Source organism: Calypte anna, chromosome 22 (genome assembly GCF_003957555.1).
Source record: "Calypte anna isolate BGI_N300 chromosome 22, bCalAnn1_v1.p, whole genome shotgun sequence".
Lineage (NCBI taxonomy): Eukaryota > Metazoa > Chordata > Aves > Apodiformes > Trochilidae > Calypte > Calypte anna.
The window spans coordinates 4410718-4427836 of record NC_044267.1 but is presented as its reverse complement, the minus strand read 5'-3'; the positions used below and the strand labels follow the sequence as shown (position 1 = coordinate 4427836).

General features: G+C 65.2%; 1 protein-coding gene across 1 annotated transcript; it reads right to left on the bottom strand.

Moving 5' to 3' along the window:
• Positions 1-15: 15 nt before the first annotated feature.
• FER1L5 (fer-1 like family member 5) lies at positions 16-16759 on the bottom strand. Its single transcript, XM_030464142.1, has 49 exons — positions 16369-16759; positions 16136-16191; positions 15965-16056; positions 15775-15883; positions 15551-15703; positions 15343-15471; positions 15202-15264; positions 15072-15122; positions 14966-14996; positions 14760-14875; positions 14122-14233; positions 13564-13652; positions 13401-13469; positions 13258-13301; positions 12348-12424; positions 12170-12258; positions 11975-12076; positions 11688-11865; positions 11487-11611; positions 11308-11399; positions 10575-10761; positions 10333-10488; positions 9755-9868; positions 9501-9664; positions 9311-9425; positions 8859-8961; positions 8625-8788; positions 8197-8355; positions 7825-7940; positions 7667-7744; positions 7397-7544; positions 7078-7236; positions 5897-6074; positions 5599-5624; positions 5309-5500; positions 4770-4895; positions 4538-4693; positions 4362-4453; positions 3738-3908; positions 3040-3188; positions 2818-2957; positions 2416-2504; positions 2250-2345; positions 2024-2165; positions 1832-1931; positions 1240-1439; positions 1062-1171; positions 224-371; positions 16-139 (listed from the first exon to the last, which is right to left on the bottom strand). Exons 1-49 carry the CDS (start codon positions 16451-16453, stop codon positions 71-73), a joined length of 5709 nt encoding a protein of 1902 aa, XP_030320002.1. The 5' UTR covers positions 16454-16759; the 3' UTR covers positions 16-70.
• Between the last annotated feature and the right edge of the window lie 360 nt (positions 16760-17119).

Below are 17119 nucleotides of genomic sequence, written 5' to 3'. Positions count from 1 at the left end.
GAACCGTGCTGGATGTGACTTTATTCAGGAGGTGACACCACGGTGACATCCCTGGAGGGGGGGTCCCACCTCAGGGCTGGCTGCTGAGCTGGTGGCTGAAGCCCTGGAGGGGATCAACCAACTTCATGGCCAAATAACCCTGTGGGGAGAGAGAGCTCAGGGGGGCTGAGGAAGGGGGGAGCTGGCGGGGAGGTTGGGGCTGGACCGTGCCCCCCGGGCTCACCGGGGCGGCGTAGACGAAGGCGAGGAGCAGGGCCAGGAGCAGGAGGGCAGCCAGGCCCAGGCAGAACCGCCGGCGGTACCGGTGCCAGAGGCCGTAGTGCAGGGTGCGGAGCGGGGCCTGGAGCCAGAGGAAGGAGGACTCGGGTCTCCTGAGGTGAAACCCAGAGCAAAAGGGTTTGTCACTGCTTTGTCACCCTGTCCCCAAGCCCAGGACTCAGGATGGAGGGTGGAGGGTGCAGGGTTGGAAGGGACCTCTGGAGATGATGATGGAGTCCATTCCCCCAGGAACACATCCAGGAGGGTTTGGGAAGGCTCCAGAGAAGGAGACTCCACAGCCTCTCTGGGCAGCCTGGCCCAGGGCTCCCTCACCCTCACACTCCACAAGTTTCTCCTCATCTTGAGGTGGAACTTCCCATCTTCCAGCTCCAACCCATTCTTCCTTGTCCTGGGCACCCCTGAACAGAGATTGTCCCTTCCTTCCTCTTGCCCCCCACCCCTCAGCTACTGATGGACATTCACAGATCCCCTCTCAGCCCCAGGGCTCTCACTCTTTCCTCCCAGCAGAGATGCTCAAGTCCCTTCCTCACCCTCCCAGCTCTCCCTTGGCCTCTCTCCAGTAGATCCCTGGAACTGGGAAGAGCCCCAAGCTGGATCCAGGATTCCAGGGGTGCTCTCCCCAGGGCAGAGCAGAGCAGAGAGGGAGCAGAACCTCCCTGGGTCTGCTGGACAGACTTTTCCTGATGTTCCCAGGACCTCTGGGGAACTGACTGCCCCAGGACCCCAAGGTTTGGAGCTGCTCCCAGCAGGATGTCCCCTGGTGCTGGGGGTGCAGGACTCACAGGGGTGCTGGCAGCATGGGGTACATGTTGGGGTCCTCCCTTCCCTTCCCCGCCGGCCGCTCCTCGGCTTCCTTGGCCGTCAGCAACTCCAGGCTCAGCTCCAGCTTGCCCTGGGGAGGGGGCAGCAGCCATGTCCTCCGTGTCCCCCCTGTCCCCTCCCGGTGTCCCCTCAGCTTACCGAGAGCCTCCTCTTGCCGTCCTCCTCCAGCGTGCAGGGCCACCACCCCCTCACCCGCCTCTGGTGGAAAAGGGACAGGGGGGAAGGGACCCGCACCCCCTGCCAGGGCCACTTCGGGGGGGTCCCCAAGGCGGTCGAGGTGCAGCTCTGGGGGTGCTGGGATGGACGTGGGAGGTGGGTGAGTTCCAGCTCCAGGACCCCTGGGGGGAACAACAGGGGAGGGGGCAATGTCTTCTGTCACTTCTGGGTGTCCCTCCCATCGTCCCCTCGTCCCTTGTGGGTGTTCTCCATCATTTATGGGTGTCCCTTGTCACTTGTTGGGTGTCCCTGTCACCGGTGGGTGCTTGCCTGTCACTTCTTGGTGTCCCCACGTCATTTGTGGGCCTGTCCCTGTCATTTGTGGGTGTCCCCACATCCCCTGTGGGTGTTGTTCATCACTTATGGGTGCTCCCCCATCATTTGTGGGTGCTCCCTATTGTTTGTGGTGTCCCCTTATCCCTTGCGGGTGTCCCTGCTGTCACTCACGGGTGTCCTTCATCACCTGTGGGTGTCCCCTGTCACTCGTGGGGGTGATGCAAGGCAGGGCTCTCACCCAGGAAGTCATCAGCTGAGAACTTATCATTGTCCCACACTTGGAGGATGAGCTTGGGGGGCACCTTCCTCACCGTCTCGTGCAGGCTCCAGAAATGGTCCTGCGGTGATGGGGAGAGGGCAAAGAGGGGGTGTCACACTTGTCCCCTGTGTGCGTCCCCCCCAAGCTTGCCCCAGCCCGGGGTCCCCTCGCCTTGCAGGGCAGGACACAGCGCTGCTCGGCCACCAGGTACTCGAAGGAGAAGAGGAACCTCCAGTTGAAAGCCCCAGAGCCGTCCAAGGAGCGGTAATGAACGTCCGTCTTCTGCCGCTGCTCCTCCAGCCCATCCATCCACCTGCCGGGGAGGGGACGCTGCTGTCACCTCTGTCCCCAGCCCTGCCGTCACCTCCCTGCCCGGAGGGTGGTGGCCTGGGCTCACCCGGTGACATAAATGTCACTCATCCGCTGCCCCGTGACGTTGACGTCGGCCAAGTCCACGTCCCGCGTGTTCCAGACCACGCAGCGCAGCTCGTACCTTGCCGGGGGACAAGGATGTCACCTCCTCCCCTGGGATGTCACCGTCCCCCCTCCAGCTGGGTGCTCACCTCTGGGGTTTGCGGGGGGTGATGTCCACGGGGGGGCCGGGGGGCCCCAGGCTGACGGGGAAGATGTCCACCCACATCTGCACCTTGCCCTGGGGGTTACACGGTGGGGCTGGGACAGTGTCCCCCCCAGTGTCCCCCACCCTGCCCCAGGAGGTCCCCGCCACCCCTGAGGTCCCCATCACATCTGGGTTCAGCCCCCGACATCTCTTCTTGCCCTGAGGTCCTTGTCACCTGAGGGTCCCCATCAGCCCCCTTATACCCTGAGGTCCCCATCACCCCAGGTTCCCTGTCACCACAGGGTCACCAGTGTGCCCCTCGGGGTCCCTGTCACCACAAGGTCCCTCTTGTCCCCTTGGGGTCCCTCCCTGGCCACGTCCCCCAGTCCCTATCCCCTGTCCCCACCTGCTCCAGCCCGGGCTGGGTGCTGTTGTACAGGGTGCGTGTCTCCAGGTGCTCGGGGACAAGGTGACAAGCGTGGAGCACGTGCAGGGCCAGGCGCTCACGGGAGTCCCTGGGGGGCCGGTGGCCGAGGGGGCTGCGTTCTGCACAGCCCCACCATCACCCTGGGGGTGACACCCTGCGTGTGTGTGTCCCCACAACACCCCCACCCGGACCCCCACCCACCGAAGTGGCTGAGGAGGAAGGTTTGGTCCCCGCAGGTGACAGCGGTGCCCTCGGCGCTGAACTCGGGTGCTGGGAGCCCCCGGGAGCGGGTGAAGAGCTCCAGGGCCCGGCTGGGGGGGACCTGGTCCCGCCACCCCCCGGGGCCACTGCTGTGGGACCACGGGTGGGCTGCATGTCACCCCTGTCCCTGTGCCATCCTCATCTTCTTCTGCCACTCCCAGTGCCCACCCCAGCTGTGCCCACCCCGTCCCCATCTCCTTGTGCCCACCCTGTCCCCATCTTCTGTCCCTTACTGTGTCACTCCTGTCCCCATCCCTATCTTCTGTGTGTCTGTCACGGTTTAACACTGACCCGGCAATTAAACCGAATAACAGACGCTCCCACCATGTCCCTGTCTTATCTATCACAGTGTCACTCCTGTCCCCATCACCCTGTGCCCACCCTGTCCCCATCTTGTCTATCACTGTGTCACTTCTGTCTCCATCACCCTGTGCCCACCCTGTCCCCATCTTGTCTATCATTGTCACTCCTCTCCCCATCACCCTGTGCCCACCCTGTCCCCATCTCCTTGCACCCCACCCCATCCCCATCTTGTCTCCATCCCCACCCCCACGCCCACCCTTCACTTAGGATCCTGCACCCCGATGTCCCCACCCCTTTTCCCCACTGTCCCTGTCCCCCCCATGGGGGTCACCCACCAGCGGTACCGGGTGGGCAGCCCACAGTGGGCCCGGAAGCGGGAGAGCAGTCGGTTCTCCAGGTCGATGGTGGTGGTGCCAATCTCCTGGTCGGGGGGCAGGAGGTCGTGGTCCATCAGGGACACCCTCAGGTCCTTCTCCAGAGGGATGGTGCCCGTCACCTCAAACAGCCTGGCAGCAGGGGTGCCATCAGCCCTGGGGACGTGTCACCTGGGGGACTGGCACCTGCTGGCACGGGTGGGGACCTGGTGGCACAGGGTGGCACCTTGGTGGCATGAGGGCTTGACGTGGTGGCATGGGGTGCCACCAGCACAGGGGCATCTGGGGACTTGGTGGCACAGGACCTGGTGTTCTGTGGAAGGGAGACTTGGTGGCACAGGGACCTGCAGATGTTGGGAATGGGGTGGCACGGGGAAAGGGGACCTCGTGACGTGGGGACTTGCCAGCATAGGGACCGGGGACCTGGTGGCATTGGGGGTTCAGTGCCACGGTGACCCAGTGGTGGCACAGGGACAGGTTGGCCGTGCTGACGTGGGGAATGGGACCCCACCTTGTGTGAGTGCCAGGCCCCCGACAGCCCAATGTCACCTTGGGGGGGGTCACTGGGCCACCCCCCGGCCATACCTGCCAAAGGTGGGCTCCAGGGTGTTGGGGACATAGTGGTCCCTCTGGCCCAGCGTTGTCTTCCCCAGCGAGACGCGGACGTAGGGGTCACACTGAGAGCAGGAGGGGACCCTCAGGGTGACGTGGGATGGAGCAGGGGGCAGGACAGGGGACCCAGCACCCATGGGTGACAGTACCAGCCCGTTCCTGTCGCGAGGGGACAAGTTGAAGGCCCGGACGATGTAGACCCTCACCAAACACTTCTGGGGTTGGCTGGGGGGCAGATCCTGGAAGAACCGGGGGGGTGGGGGCACCTCGGGGTCCTCGGGCAGGGGGTAGAGACAGAAAAGCCCCTGAGAGAAGAGCCTGGCCGTGCACCCCGGGGTGTCCCCACCCCAGCTCTGGGGTCCCCTGGGAGCTTTCACCCACCTTGAACTCACCCACGGGGTCCTCCTCTGGGGTGGGGTGACCCCCCAGCTGGTAGAGGGGGAAGGTCTGGCAGAAATCCTGCAGCCCCTCAAACTCGGGCACAGCCTCCAGCTCACAGCTGTAGACCTGGGGAGCAGGTCCTGGCAGTGTCCCCACGCCTGATCCCTGTCCCCAGCCTCGTCTTGGAGCTTCTCCTGTGTCCCCTTCTTCAGCCTTGTCCCCACTCACAGCCCTGCCCTTGCCTGCACCTTCAGCCCTGTTCTTGTCCCCATCACTTCCCCTTCAGCACTGTCCTTGTCCCCAGCCTGTTCCCCCTCCCAATCTCCATCCTTGACCTTGTCCCTATCCCACTTCCACCCCTGTCCCCTTCCCTGTCCCCTTCCCTGTCCCTCCTCTCCTTTTTCCAACCCCGTCCCCATCCCTGACCTCTCCATCCTATTTCCATCCCTAACCCCACCCACAGCCTCGTCCCTCACCATCTCTGCCCAGTCCCTTGTCCATCCTTGTCCCCATCCTTGTCACCCCAGGCTCCAGCTCACCTTCAGCCTGTCCCTCTTTGTCCCCCGCCGGCTCTTTGTTTTGTCCCCCACGGCTGCATAGAATTTACTCCACCAGTCACCTTCCTCCTCCTCCTCCTCCTCTGTGTGCTGGCGGGGAGCGGGGTGCAGCGGGGGAGGTGGCCCTGGTGACCCCTTTCCCGTACCCACCTGGATGGTGAGCAGGGGCAGCAGCTGCGGGGAGCAAAGGAGACTGCGTGGGGAAACTGAGGCACGGGGCGGGGGAGCAGTGCCGAGGCTGGGGGGTGGGTGCTGAAGGGTGGGGGACTCACCCGAGCTATCCTGCCCCAGCGGGTGGCTGTGGGGGGAGAAGGGAGATCAGCCATGGGGGGGTGGGTGACGTGGGGCAGGGGACACCAGGGATGGGCAGGGGACACCAGGGATGGGCAGGGGACAGCAGGGATGGGGCAGGGGACAGCAGGGATGAAGAAGGAAAGTGGATGGGATGGGATGGGATGGGATGGGATGGGATGGGATGGGATGGGATGGGATGGGATGGGATGGGATGGGATGGGATGGGACGGGGCAGGGTGGAGCCGGGAGGTGCCGGGGCCGGTCCCGGGGCCATACCGGAATCAGTTTTTGGGGTTCCAGGGCTGCGGGTCCGTCCCTGGACGTGGGGGTGGGTGCCGAACCGGGCCAGCCCCCGCAGACAGGTCTGACCCACCGGGGGGCGGTACCCGAAGCCCCTCGTGTCCAGCACCCGCAGCCGGAGGGGGGGGACGAGTTCCTCCTCCTCCGGCAGGTGCTGGGGACAAGGGGCTCGGTCACCCGAGTGAGGGGCGGGTGGCAGCACCCATGGGTGCTCCCCCTGCCCCCTCCCCCCCCCCCTCCTCACCAGCCTCAGCAGGAAGGCGTTGATGGGGAAGTTGGGATTGGCGGTGGGGTCGGCGATGGGAGGGGTCTGCAGGGTCTGGCCCCCCCACTGCACCTCCAGGCTGGGTGCCCGCACCCCAGCTCGCAGCCCCCGCAGTCCCCACGCCAGCACCTGGGGGGAACCGGCGGCTGTCACCCCCCCGGTGGCCCCTGGGGTCACCTCGAGTGGGTGCAGGGCTCGGCAGGACGCTGAAGGTGCCTGTCCCCAGCCTTGTCCCTGTCCCCAGCCTGTCCTCCTCTGGTCTTCCTCCCTCTGTGCCTGTTCCCATCTTCATCCCTCTCCTTGTCCCTGTCCCCTCCCCATCCCCTCCTCCATCCCTGTCCCCATCCCTGGCCCTATCCCGAATCCCTTCACCAACTGTCCCTGTCCCCTGCTTGTTCTCCTCCCATCTCCAGTTCAGACTCGTCCCCAGCCCCTGTCCCCTCCCTGTCCCCACCCAGACCTTGTCCTTCCTCTCTTCATCCTTGTTCCAATCCACATCCTTGTCCCCAGCTTTCCTCCTCCTTTTCCTGTCCCCATCCCATCGTCCATCCCTCTTCTCCTCCCTGTCCCCATCCCTGTCCCTTTTCCTTTTCCCATCCTTGTCCCCCTCCCTGTCCCCCTCTCTGTCCCCTCTGTCCCCTCTCTCCCCACCCCATCCTCCATCCCTGTGCCCCTCCCTGCCCCCACGCCGTGTCCCCAGGTCCCACCTCCAGTGCCACCAGCTGCAGGACAGGCCGGATGCCCAGGGGGATGCTGTAGATCCCCTCCCTCCATGGGGGGGGGTGGCACCTGCTCCAGGGACCCATCCTGCCGGACACACACACACACATAGGGTGACAATGCCACCCCATTGCCGGGCTGTCCCCAAAGCCACCCCCTGCCAGCCCCTCACCTCAGCGTCGTGCAGCAGCTCGAAGGCAGCCAGCAGCTCCCCGGCCTCCCCACCCGGCCCCCCCAGCGGGTACCGCCGGAGCCGGGGGGGCTGCCGGTGCCCCACGTTCAGCGAAACATCCGGGGTGCAGACGCTCCTCCCCAGGGCCCCCCCGGCACCCTGCAAGGCACTGCTTGGGCACGGGGGGGCTCCCCTACCCACGGGTGCCCCCCCACCCACGGGCGCCTCGCCCCTCCGTCCCGGTCCGAGACCGCCACCACGGCGAGGAGCTCACCCCAAACCTCCCCAGGGGGCTCCCCCCTATCCATGGGTGCCCTACCCCTTTATCCTGGTCGAAGATCTCCACCACTACGGGGGGGGGGTCATCTCGGACCTCCCGGGGGTCCCCGTAGAGCGGCACCCGCTGGAAAAGCAGCGTCTGGTCCCAGAGGGGGTCGAGGGTGGGGGGCAGCACCCTGCTGCTCTGGCTGACGTGCAGGAAGGAGACGTGGGCGACAGGGACTGGGTGACAAGGACACCGTCAGCACCCTGGGGTGCCCGCTGAGGGGGGGGGGGGCTCCGAGGGTGGGGAGAGGGGGATGGTCCCCACCTGCGGTGGTTTTGGAGGGGCGGGGGTGCAGCTGCAGCCCCTGGAAGATGTAGCAGCGGAGCTGGAAGAAGATGGGCTCTGCGGGAGGGGCTGCCGGGGGGTCCGGCCCCCCCCGGGTGTCCCCGCGTGTCCCCCCCCGCAGTGTCCCCAGGGCTCACTCTGGAAGGTGCAGAGGATGAGGGGTGCGGGCGGCTGCGAGGTGGGGCGGAACCGGTACCGGACTCGCTGCTCCTTTGCTCCCGGGGGGGGGCTCCTCGGGAGGGGTTTGGGGACACTGAGGGGAGGGACAAATGCTGGGGGTGTGCCCGCGCCCTGTTGTCCCCCCACCCCGTTGTCGTTCTGCCCGCTGTACCCCCACCCCACTGTCCCCCCTCTGCCTGTCCTCTGTCCCTGCTGCCTCCTGTCTCCTGTCCCTTCATGCTGCTGTCCCCTTGCCTTGCTGTCCCCCCACCCTACTGTCCCCTGTCCCCCCCCGTGTCCCTCCCCTCTCTCCCCATCCCCTCTTTCCCCCAGCCCCCCCGTTCTCCTACCGGGGGTTCCTCCAGCAGGAAGATGGGTGCCACCTCGGGGGGCTCCTTGGGCACCATCTGCCGCTGCCACCGTCGCCGCCGCCACATGTCCCCAACCCGGGGCTGGGGGTGGAAGTGACAGCCCCAGAGGGTCCCGTACTCCCAGGCCTCGGGGCTGTGCTGGAGGGACAGGGGGGACAGAGGTGACAGCGTGGAGCAAGGACAAGTACAGGGTGGCTCACACACCGGTGTGCTGGCCACCCCATCCCATCCCTGTCACCTCTGTCACTGTCATCCCATCCCTGCTGTCCCCATCCCCTCCACCTCATCTCTGCTACCCCACCCCTGCCACTTCTGTCCCTGCCACCCCAAACCCTGCCACCCCTGTCCCTGCTGTCCCCATCTGTGCCACCTCTGTCCCTGTCACCCCGTCCCGTCCCTGTCCCCACCTGCTGGAGCAAGGTGCTCACATCCTGCTCCTGTCCCTGGGTGCTGGGGTCCCTCTGCCGGGTGCGCAGCCACCTCCGGCGCCGGTGGGTGTGGGTGCTCCTCTCAGTTGGGTGCCATGTGGGCGGGGGGCTGCCGGGGGTCTCGCTCACCCCATACTCCCACCCTGCAGCATCCATTGTCACCACCGCCACCCTGCCACCCACCCCAGGGTGGCCTTGGGGACAGCCACTCACCCGCCTCGTCCACGTCACCCGTCATGTCCACTCTCCAGCCATCGGTGACGTGCCAACCTTGGGGACACGCCACCTCCTCTTTGGGTGGCACCTCCAAGCCGCTCTGCCAAAGACGAGGAGAGCTGAGCCCTCCTGCCACCCCTGTCCCTGCCACCCCATCCCTGCTGTCCCCTCCCACTGCCTCATCTGTCACCACATCCCTGCCACCTCCGTTCTGTCACTCCATTGCTGTCCCCATCCCTGCCACCCCCTCTCAGCCACCTCCATCCTTGCCACTGCAAACCCGGTCACCCACATCCCTGCCACCCCTGTCCCTCTCACCCCATCCCTGCCACCCCAAACCCTGTCACCCACATTCCCACCCCTGCCCCTCTCACCCCAAGGGGGTGGCACCTGAGCCCTGCCACACTCATGTCACCCCCCTGGGTGCCCCCCACGCTGTCCCCACTCACCGCATCAGTGCTGGCAGGGGTGGCAGGTCCCCACTGTCCCCTCAGCCGCCGGCTCTGGTTCTCGTAGACCTCCTCCAGCACCTGCCCCACGTTGGTCTCCGTGTCCGGCAGCAGCCTTGGGGCCAAGCCTGGTGTCACCCTCCCGGATGGAGGTCCCCAGGGTGGCTGTCCCCAATCCCAGGGCACTCACCGCCGCTGGGGCTCCACGCTCCAGGGTCCCTCCCAGCGCCATCCCCTGGGGGGTTGGATGAGGTGCCGGGGGGGTCTCGCTTGCCCGGCGCCATCGGAGAAGCTGGGGCGCCCCAGCAGCCCCCGCGCTCCCCATTTCCCCAGCACCTTGGTCTGGTTTTCATACTGGGAAGGGGACACACAGGGGGTTAGGGGACACGGGGACTGCTAAGGGGGGGGTTCCCCGTTCTTCCCGCCCCCCTCCCCAGGGCTCACGGTTTCGCTGTAGACGCGCAGGGTCCCCTCCAGGTGTCGCACCAGGTCCCCGCTCTCGGACACGCGTCCCAGCCACAGGCGCAGCCGGACCTGAGCACCCACGTCCCCGGGGCCCTGTGTCCCGCGGGTGGGTGGGTGGGATGTGGAGGGGACATTGGGGAACACACAGGGGACATGGGGGGACGCGGAGGAGTTGCGGAGGGGACACGGAGAGGATCCGGAGGGGATGTTGGGGAAGACAAATGGGACATAGAGGGGGACATGGGGCAGTTCCAGAGGGGACACAGAGGGGCACATAGAGGTTACAGAGGGACACGATGGGGACATGGGAGGATTAGACGGGACACAGAGGTGGTGTGGAGGGGACATGGAGGGGACATGAAATAGGGAAGGGGCACGAAGGGGACACCCAGAGGACACAGGGAAGCTGCAGAGGACACGAAGGGGACCCAGGGACAACGTGGGGTGCTGTGAAGGGTTGATGGGTGGGACACAGGGGAGGTGGAGGGGACAGAGATGGGACACAGGGACCACGGAGGGGAACACAGAGGTGACCCGAGGGGACAGTGGGTGCCTACCTCGAGGAAGAGGGTGTGGATGCGGCCGCAGAGCCTGCCCGAGGCACCGGGGCCGCTCCGGGAGAAGACGATGTCAGGGGCGGGGACACGGGCACAGGCCACCCTCTGTGTCCCCTGCAGCAGCCACAGCACCGCATCGGGGACACCGACCTGGGGCTGGAAAGCACCCGGCGGGAGGGCTGAGACCGGCCACGGCTCATCCCACTGGTGACATTCCCACCCTACACAGCCCCAGCACCCACCTCCACAGCCAGCGCTGTCACACGTCCCAGCCAGCCCTCGGCCACCTCCAGCAAAGTGTCCCAGCCCACCTTGGGTGGCCTCTTGGCCACTGCCATCACCCTCTGCAGGAGGTGCAGGCGGGTGGCCCTCAGGTGGGTGTCGAGTGGCGTGGGAGTGGGCTGCCCCTTCAGCTGGGCCAGCACCTGCCTGCAAACAACATCCCACCCCTAAGGAATGGCCCCTTTTCCCCCCAAATTCCCCTTTTTCCTCCCCGAATTCCCCAATTTTCATCTACATGATGCCTTTTTCTCCCCAAATAAACCTTCCCCCCCCCCCCCAGTTGTCCCATTTTCCCCAGAAATGCCCCATTTCTCCCCAGATGCCATATTCCCCCTCTCAGTTCCCCCTCGGTGCCCCCATTCCCCTCGAAGTCCCCCAATTGCCCCCCAAACCCCTCCACTAGCCCATTTCCTCCCCAATGCCCCATTCCCCCTGAAATGCCCCTGATTGCCCCCATTCCCCCCACTCCCCCCCATTTCCCCTGAAATGCCCCCAATTCCCCCCAAGCCCCCCCATCCCCCCCATTCCCCCATTTTCCCACCAGTCTTCTATTTCCCCCCCCCCAATTTCTCCCCAATTCCCCCCCGTTCTCCTCCCCAAATCCCCCCCAACTCCCCAATCTCCCCCAAGCCCCCCACATTCATCCCCAGAGTTCCCTCTCAGCCCCCCCTCCCCTTTCTGTGCCCCCCTCACCTGCAGTCCCCTGCCAGCTCTCTCAGCAGCCTCCTCCCGATGTCCCCTCGGGTGTCCCCACAGGTGTCCCTCATCTCCTTCACGTTCCTCTCCTGTCCAAGAGGAGGGACACCCCAAAAACCATCCCAACCCCCAAGGATGTCACCCCCCCAACCCCACTGCCACCCGTGGGTGCTCACCAGCCGCCGGCACAGGCCACCCAGGAGGTTGAGGACATCCCAACGGTGACCGACGTCCTCCCAAGAGGAGGTGACAGCCACCACGGGCTTGTCACCATGCCAGGGCAGGTAGTGGTAGCGGTGACCTGGACCCCGCAGAGGGGACACTGAGCACCCCAGAGGGCACCAGAAGGTCCCCTCCCTTCGTGTCCCCCTGCTCACCATCGAAGAGGGGACAAGCGTAGGGGGTGACAGAAGGAGCTGGCTTGCAGGTGACATCGCTGGTGTCCCCAGAATGGCCGAGGCTGAGCTCGAAGCGCAGGAGCTGGTGGCCTGGTGGCACCATGGTGGCTGAATAAAAGACCCCGCAGAGGCCAAACTGGTGGCGGGGCAGGTGACACTGGGGCACCAAAAAAAAAAGGTGAAAACACCCCAAAAGTGTGAAAAAATAGGTAAAAAAAGTCTGCCCGGGGTGGGGGGGGAAGGTGTGTGTCACATCGTGTCCCCACCTGCTCCTGGGCGATGTCCTCACGGGCGATGGTGCCCTGGTGGCACCCATCTGATGGCTCCATCAGGGTGCTGAGCTCCAGCAGCACCCGGCCCCGATAAGCCTGGAAAATAAGGGTGGGGGGTGACCTAAGGAGGTGTCGTTCCCCCCCCCCCCAAAAACAAAGGGTGCTGTCCCCACCCTGCCACCCACTCACGGTGCTGAGGGTCTTGGTGGCATCGGGCCGGGGGCCGTAGAAGGGGAGGAAGGTGGGTCCAAAGCAGGGCAAGAACCCGGGGGTCCCCTCTGGGAGTGAAAAAGGGGGGTCAGGGGAGTGAGGAGGGGGGGTCTGGGTGCTGGGGACCCCCCACCCAAAGGTGCCCCCCCTCTCTCACCCTCCAGCTCAGCACCCGCAGAGGAGATGTGGGAGAGGTGCAGGGTGGTGCTGGCCAGGACCTTGGTGCTCCGGGACCTAAAGGGGAGGAAAGGGCAAGGAAATAAAGTGGGGGGGTCTCCCCAAAATGGGGCTCCTTCCAAATATGGGACCCTCCCCCCCCAAAAAATAATCCCCCCCCAAAAATAAGGTTTCCCAAAGCGGGGACACGCAGCCCAAACCTGGGTGGGGTCTCCCAAACAAGGGGGGTTCCAGCAAACCCAAGGGGATTTCCCCCCCTTCCCCAAAATAAGTCCTTAAAAGGGTCCCAAAACTGAAGGGACTCCCCCAAATCGAAGGGGGTCCCCAAAACCAGAAAGGTTCCTCCCAACAGAGGAGAATGCTTCAAAACAGAGGGGGGGATCCCCAAAAACGAGGGGGTTTCATAAAACAGAGGATTCACCAAAACGAGGGGGTCCCCGGAAGCAGGGGGCATCCCTAAAACGGGGGGGTTGTCTCCAAAGCTGAAGGCACCCCCAAACCGAGGGGGTCCCCCAAAAACAAGGGGGAGTCCTGAAACAGAAGGAATCCCCCCAAACCGGGGTATTCCCTAAAACCGAGGGGGACCCCAAAAGCAGAAAGTTTCCCCCAAATCGAGAGGGTCTCCCTAAAAAGGGGGGGTCCCCAAGAGTCGGGGTATCTCCCCAAAGCAGAGGACATGGCCTGAAAACAGGGGGGGCCCTGGAAATCAGGGCATCCCCCAAAACTGGGGGCAAAATAGGGGGGAGCCACCAAAATGGGGGTATCTCCCCAAACCGGAGGGGGTACCCTGGGAGCAGGGGGCATCCCCCAAACCAGGGATGTTCTCCAAAACTGGGGGGGTCCCCAAAAACCACAAGGACGCCCCTAAATGGGGTGGGGGTCTCCCTTACCCGCCGAGGATGTCCAGCTGGATCTCATCAGAGATGGGGGGCAGCTGTGGAGAGAAAAGAAGGGTGTGGGGGTGCCCCCTTTTTTTTGGGGGGGGCCCTTTTTTGGGGAGAGGGTGCAGGATGTGGGGGGGGGGACACCTCACCCTGAGAGGGAAGAAGAAGACCTCGTTCCACACAGGGTTGGGGTTGGGGGCCACCACCTGGGTGCAGAGCTGCAGGGGGGGGTCAAAGGGGTGAACCCCTAAATGCCCCCCCACCCCTGTCAGGCCCCCCCCCCATTCAGAGACCCCCCCGCCCAGCACCCACCGTCCTGCCGGCAAAGGTGACCCGCACCGAGGCTGCCAGGAAAGCCCTCTTGTCACCTGCCTTGGGGACACCCTGCTGAGGTGGCTCTGCTGGGGACAGGGGGGGCACTGTGTCACCCGTGTCCCCATGTCCCCACACCTCTATGTCCCCATATCCACGTGTCTCCATGTCCCTATGTTCCAGTGTCACCTCATCCCCGCGTGCCCGTGTCCCCCTGTCCCTGTGTCCCCATGTCCCTGTCTCTCCATGTCACTTTGTCCCCACGGCTGCGTGGCCCTATGTCACTCTATCTCTGTGTCCCCGTGTCCCGGTGTCCATGTGTCCCCATGTCACCACAGCTCCATGTCCAGGTGTCCCCATGTCCCCGTCTCACCACATATTCATCCACCTGTGTCCAGCTGTCCCCATGTCCCCACATCCCCGTGTCCCCATGTCCCCCCCATCCATTGAACTCCCACTTTTAGGGGACTCCCCCATTTTGTGGGGCAACACCCTCGGTTTGGGGGGACCCCCCCAGGTTTCAGGAGACCCCTAAGGTTTCGGGGACGCCCCCCCCACCCTGTGGCAGGTCCTCGGCACGGTAGACACGGAGCTGGAGGGTGGTGGCACAGGGGGGAGGTCGCAGCAGGTTGGCCTCGATGTCCCCGTCCCCTGCCAGCTCCTCCTGCTCCTTTTTGGGGGGAAAGGAGGAAAAATGGGGGACCCCCCCACAAGGGAATATTTTTGGGGGGTGATGGAGGGATCTGGGGGGGGCTCAGTGGGGGATTTAGGGGTGAATGGGGTGTATGGGGGGACTTTGGAGGGGAATAGGGGGTTGGGAGGAATTGGGGGATTTGGGAGGGAATAGGAGATTTGGGGGGAATTGGGGGGCTTGGGGGGGAAATGAGGATTTGGGAGGGGAATTGGGGGACTTGGGAAGACTCAGGGGGATTTGGGAGGGACTTGGGGGGAATGGGGGGATTTGGGGTAAGGCATTGGGAGATTTAGGGGGGAAATGGGGATTCGGGGGGCAATTAGGGCGAAATGGGGGACTGGGGATGTCTGGGGGGGAATAAGGGGTTTGGGGGGGATTTGGTAGATGGGAACTGAAGTATTTAGGGATGTAGGAAGGGAATTGGGGTATCCAGGGGGGAACTGGGATTTTTCGGGGGGGGGAATCGGGGTGTTTGGGTGGCATAGGGATCTGGGGTGCTCACTGGCGCCGGTTCCCCAGCCCGCAGGACCAGGAGGCTGACCCGGAGGTAGCCCCGGGACCCGGTGTCGGGGCGCTCGGGGTGCTGCAGGCTCAGCCACTTCCCGCTCAGGCCGTGTCCTGAGGTGACCCAGGGGATGTCACCTCGATGTCACCTCGATGTCACCCTCCCTCCTTCAAGCCCCATCCCTCCCAAACCTCAGACCTTACCCGGCGCACGGTAAACGGTGCCGACGTCCAGCTGCGGGGAGGGACAGGGGGTGACAGGGGCCGGAGGGAGGTGACAGCCCGATCCCCGGCCACCCCCCCGTCTCACCTGGAAGACGCCGATCGTGGCCTTGGCGCGGGGAGCCCGCGAGTCCAACACCTGTGACAGGACACCTGGCATCAGCCGCCACCACCCTGTCCCCGTCCCCAGCCGGTGCCACCCCCCCGATGTCACCAACCCGGATGCGGATGGGCTCTGCCACCAGCTGTGCCGGCGTCCCCTGGAACTCTTGGGAAAACACCTGGAAAGGGGAGCAAGCCAGGTGAGGGGGACAGCGAGGGGACACCTGCGGGTCCCCCTGTCCCCTCTGCCGTGTCACCTCGTTGTAGTAGGGGTTGTTCCCCACGCGGATCCGCGTCCTGAAGCGGTGCTGCCCGATCAGGACTGTCACCACCGGCTTGATGTCGTTGCCCTGCAGCTGGCGGCCCTCGATGACCTTCACCCGGACCTAGGGGACACGCGGTGACCCGGCGGCCACCAGATGGGACATTACCCCCCCGGTGCCACCCTGCCCGTGGGTGCCATACCTGGAAATCCTCTTTCTTCCCTTCCGGGGGCTTGCCGGGGTGGTGGAGTGGCCCTGGTGACACCGCCCGGGGTGGCACCTGGACTTGGAGGGGGACGGGGGTGTCCCCAGCTGTGCCACGGGGGACATAAGAGCAGCGGAGGGTGATGGTGCACTGCAAAGGGACGGGTGACACTCCAGACTGTGCCTGGTGGCACCCTGGGGTGCTGCCGGGTCGGTGCTCACCCCCGTGGGCTGTTCCCGGGTGTCCAGCAAGGGGACATCGCTAAGGGACATCAGCAGCTCAGGATCGGCCACCAACGGTTCCAGTGACACCGTGGTGGCACCCAGGTCCCTGCGGGGACAGAATGGTACCGTGAGGGTGGCTGTGGTGGGGATGGTCCCCCCGGGGTGCCCACCCATGGGTGCCACTCACCCGCGGGGGGCTGGCTGTCCCCAGTGCCGGAGGTGCAGGGTTATGGTGTCCGTGGAGGACAGGGGACGCACGCCCAGTGGCCATGCCAGCGTCTGGGGGAGGGTGACAAGGGGTGGGTGTGGTGGCCCGAGTGTCCCTGTGCCACCGCGGGCCACCCCGGGGTCACCTCACCTCATTCCAGGTGGAGCTGCGCTCCTCCGGCACCACCCGCGTTCCCCTGGGGACACCTGGAGGGGACGGGAGGGAGGGTGGTGGCCTCAGGGTGGGGATACAGAGGGACAGCTGGCACTGTCCCCAACACTGTCCCCAGCCACGGCCGGCACCGTCCTGTCGCACGACACCCTGTCACCCGGTGCTGGCCGGTGCCATCACGGCTGTGTCCCCCTCCTTGTCCCCAGCGCTACCTCGGAAGCGGGCAGACACGTGCAGGCCGAGCCCCGAGCCGGTGGCCCCGGGGACGTGGGCACTGGCCACCAGCAGCCGCAGCATGGCCACCTCCCTGTGTCACTCTGTCACCCGGGTGCTGCCACCAGCGCGTTGTCACCCTGGCGCTAGGACACGTTCTGGAATGGCAGCGTGGGGGGCACCCTGCGGCAGGGACACAGCAAGCTTGGCTTGCTGGGTGTCACCGTGTCACCACGTGCCTGTGTCCCCAGGTCTGCGTGGCTCCGTGTCCCCGTGTCACTATGTCCCCGTGGCTGCATGCCCCCATGTCACCGCACCCCCGTGTCCCCAGTCCTGTGTCTCCTCCGCATCTTCACCGTGGGTCCCCGTCTCCATACCCTCGTGTCCGTGTGTCCCCGTGTCCGTCTGTCCCCATACCCCTACCACATTCCCCTCATCCGTGTGTCTCCGTGTCCGTGTGTCTCCGTGTCCCCACGTGTCCGTGTCCCCATATCCCCATGATATTCCCATGTCCCCCTATCCGTGTGTCCCCGTGTCCGTGTCCCCACGTGTCCGTGTCCCCATGTCCGTCTGTCCCCATATCCCCATGATATTCCCATGTCCTCCCGTCCGTGTGTCCCCGTGTCCGTATGTCCGCGTGTCTGTGTCCTCCCTGCCGTGTCCCCACGTGTCCGTGTCCCCCCATGTCTGTGTCCCCATGTCCATCTGTCCCCACATCCCCATGATATTCCCATATCCTCCCGCCCGTCT

What these genes read in the sequence shown, in the direction of transcription:
- FER1L5 (XM_030464142.1), bottom strand. Translation starts at nt 16,453, where the DNA reads ATGCTGCGGCTGCTGGTGGCCAGTGCCCACGTCCCCGGGGCCACCGGC. An exon ending in ACCCCGTGGGTGAGTTCAAG is followed by an intron (nt 4,694 to 4,769) that starts GTGGGTGAAAGC and finishes CTCTTCTCTCAG; the next exon opens with GGGCTTTTCTGTCTCTACCC. An exon ending in CTTCCTCCTCAGCCACTTCG is followed by an intron (nt 2,958 to 3,039) that starts GTGGGTGGGGGT and finishes GGGGCTGTGCAG; the next exon opens with AACGCAGCCCCCTCGGCCAC.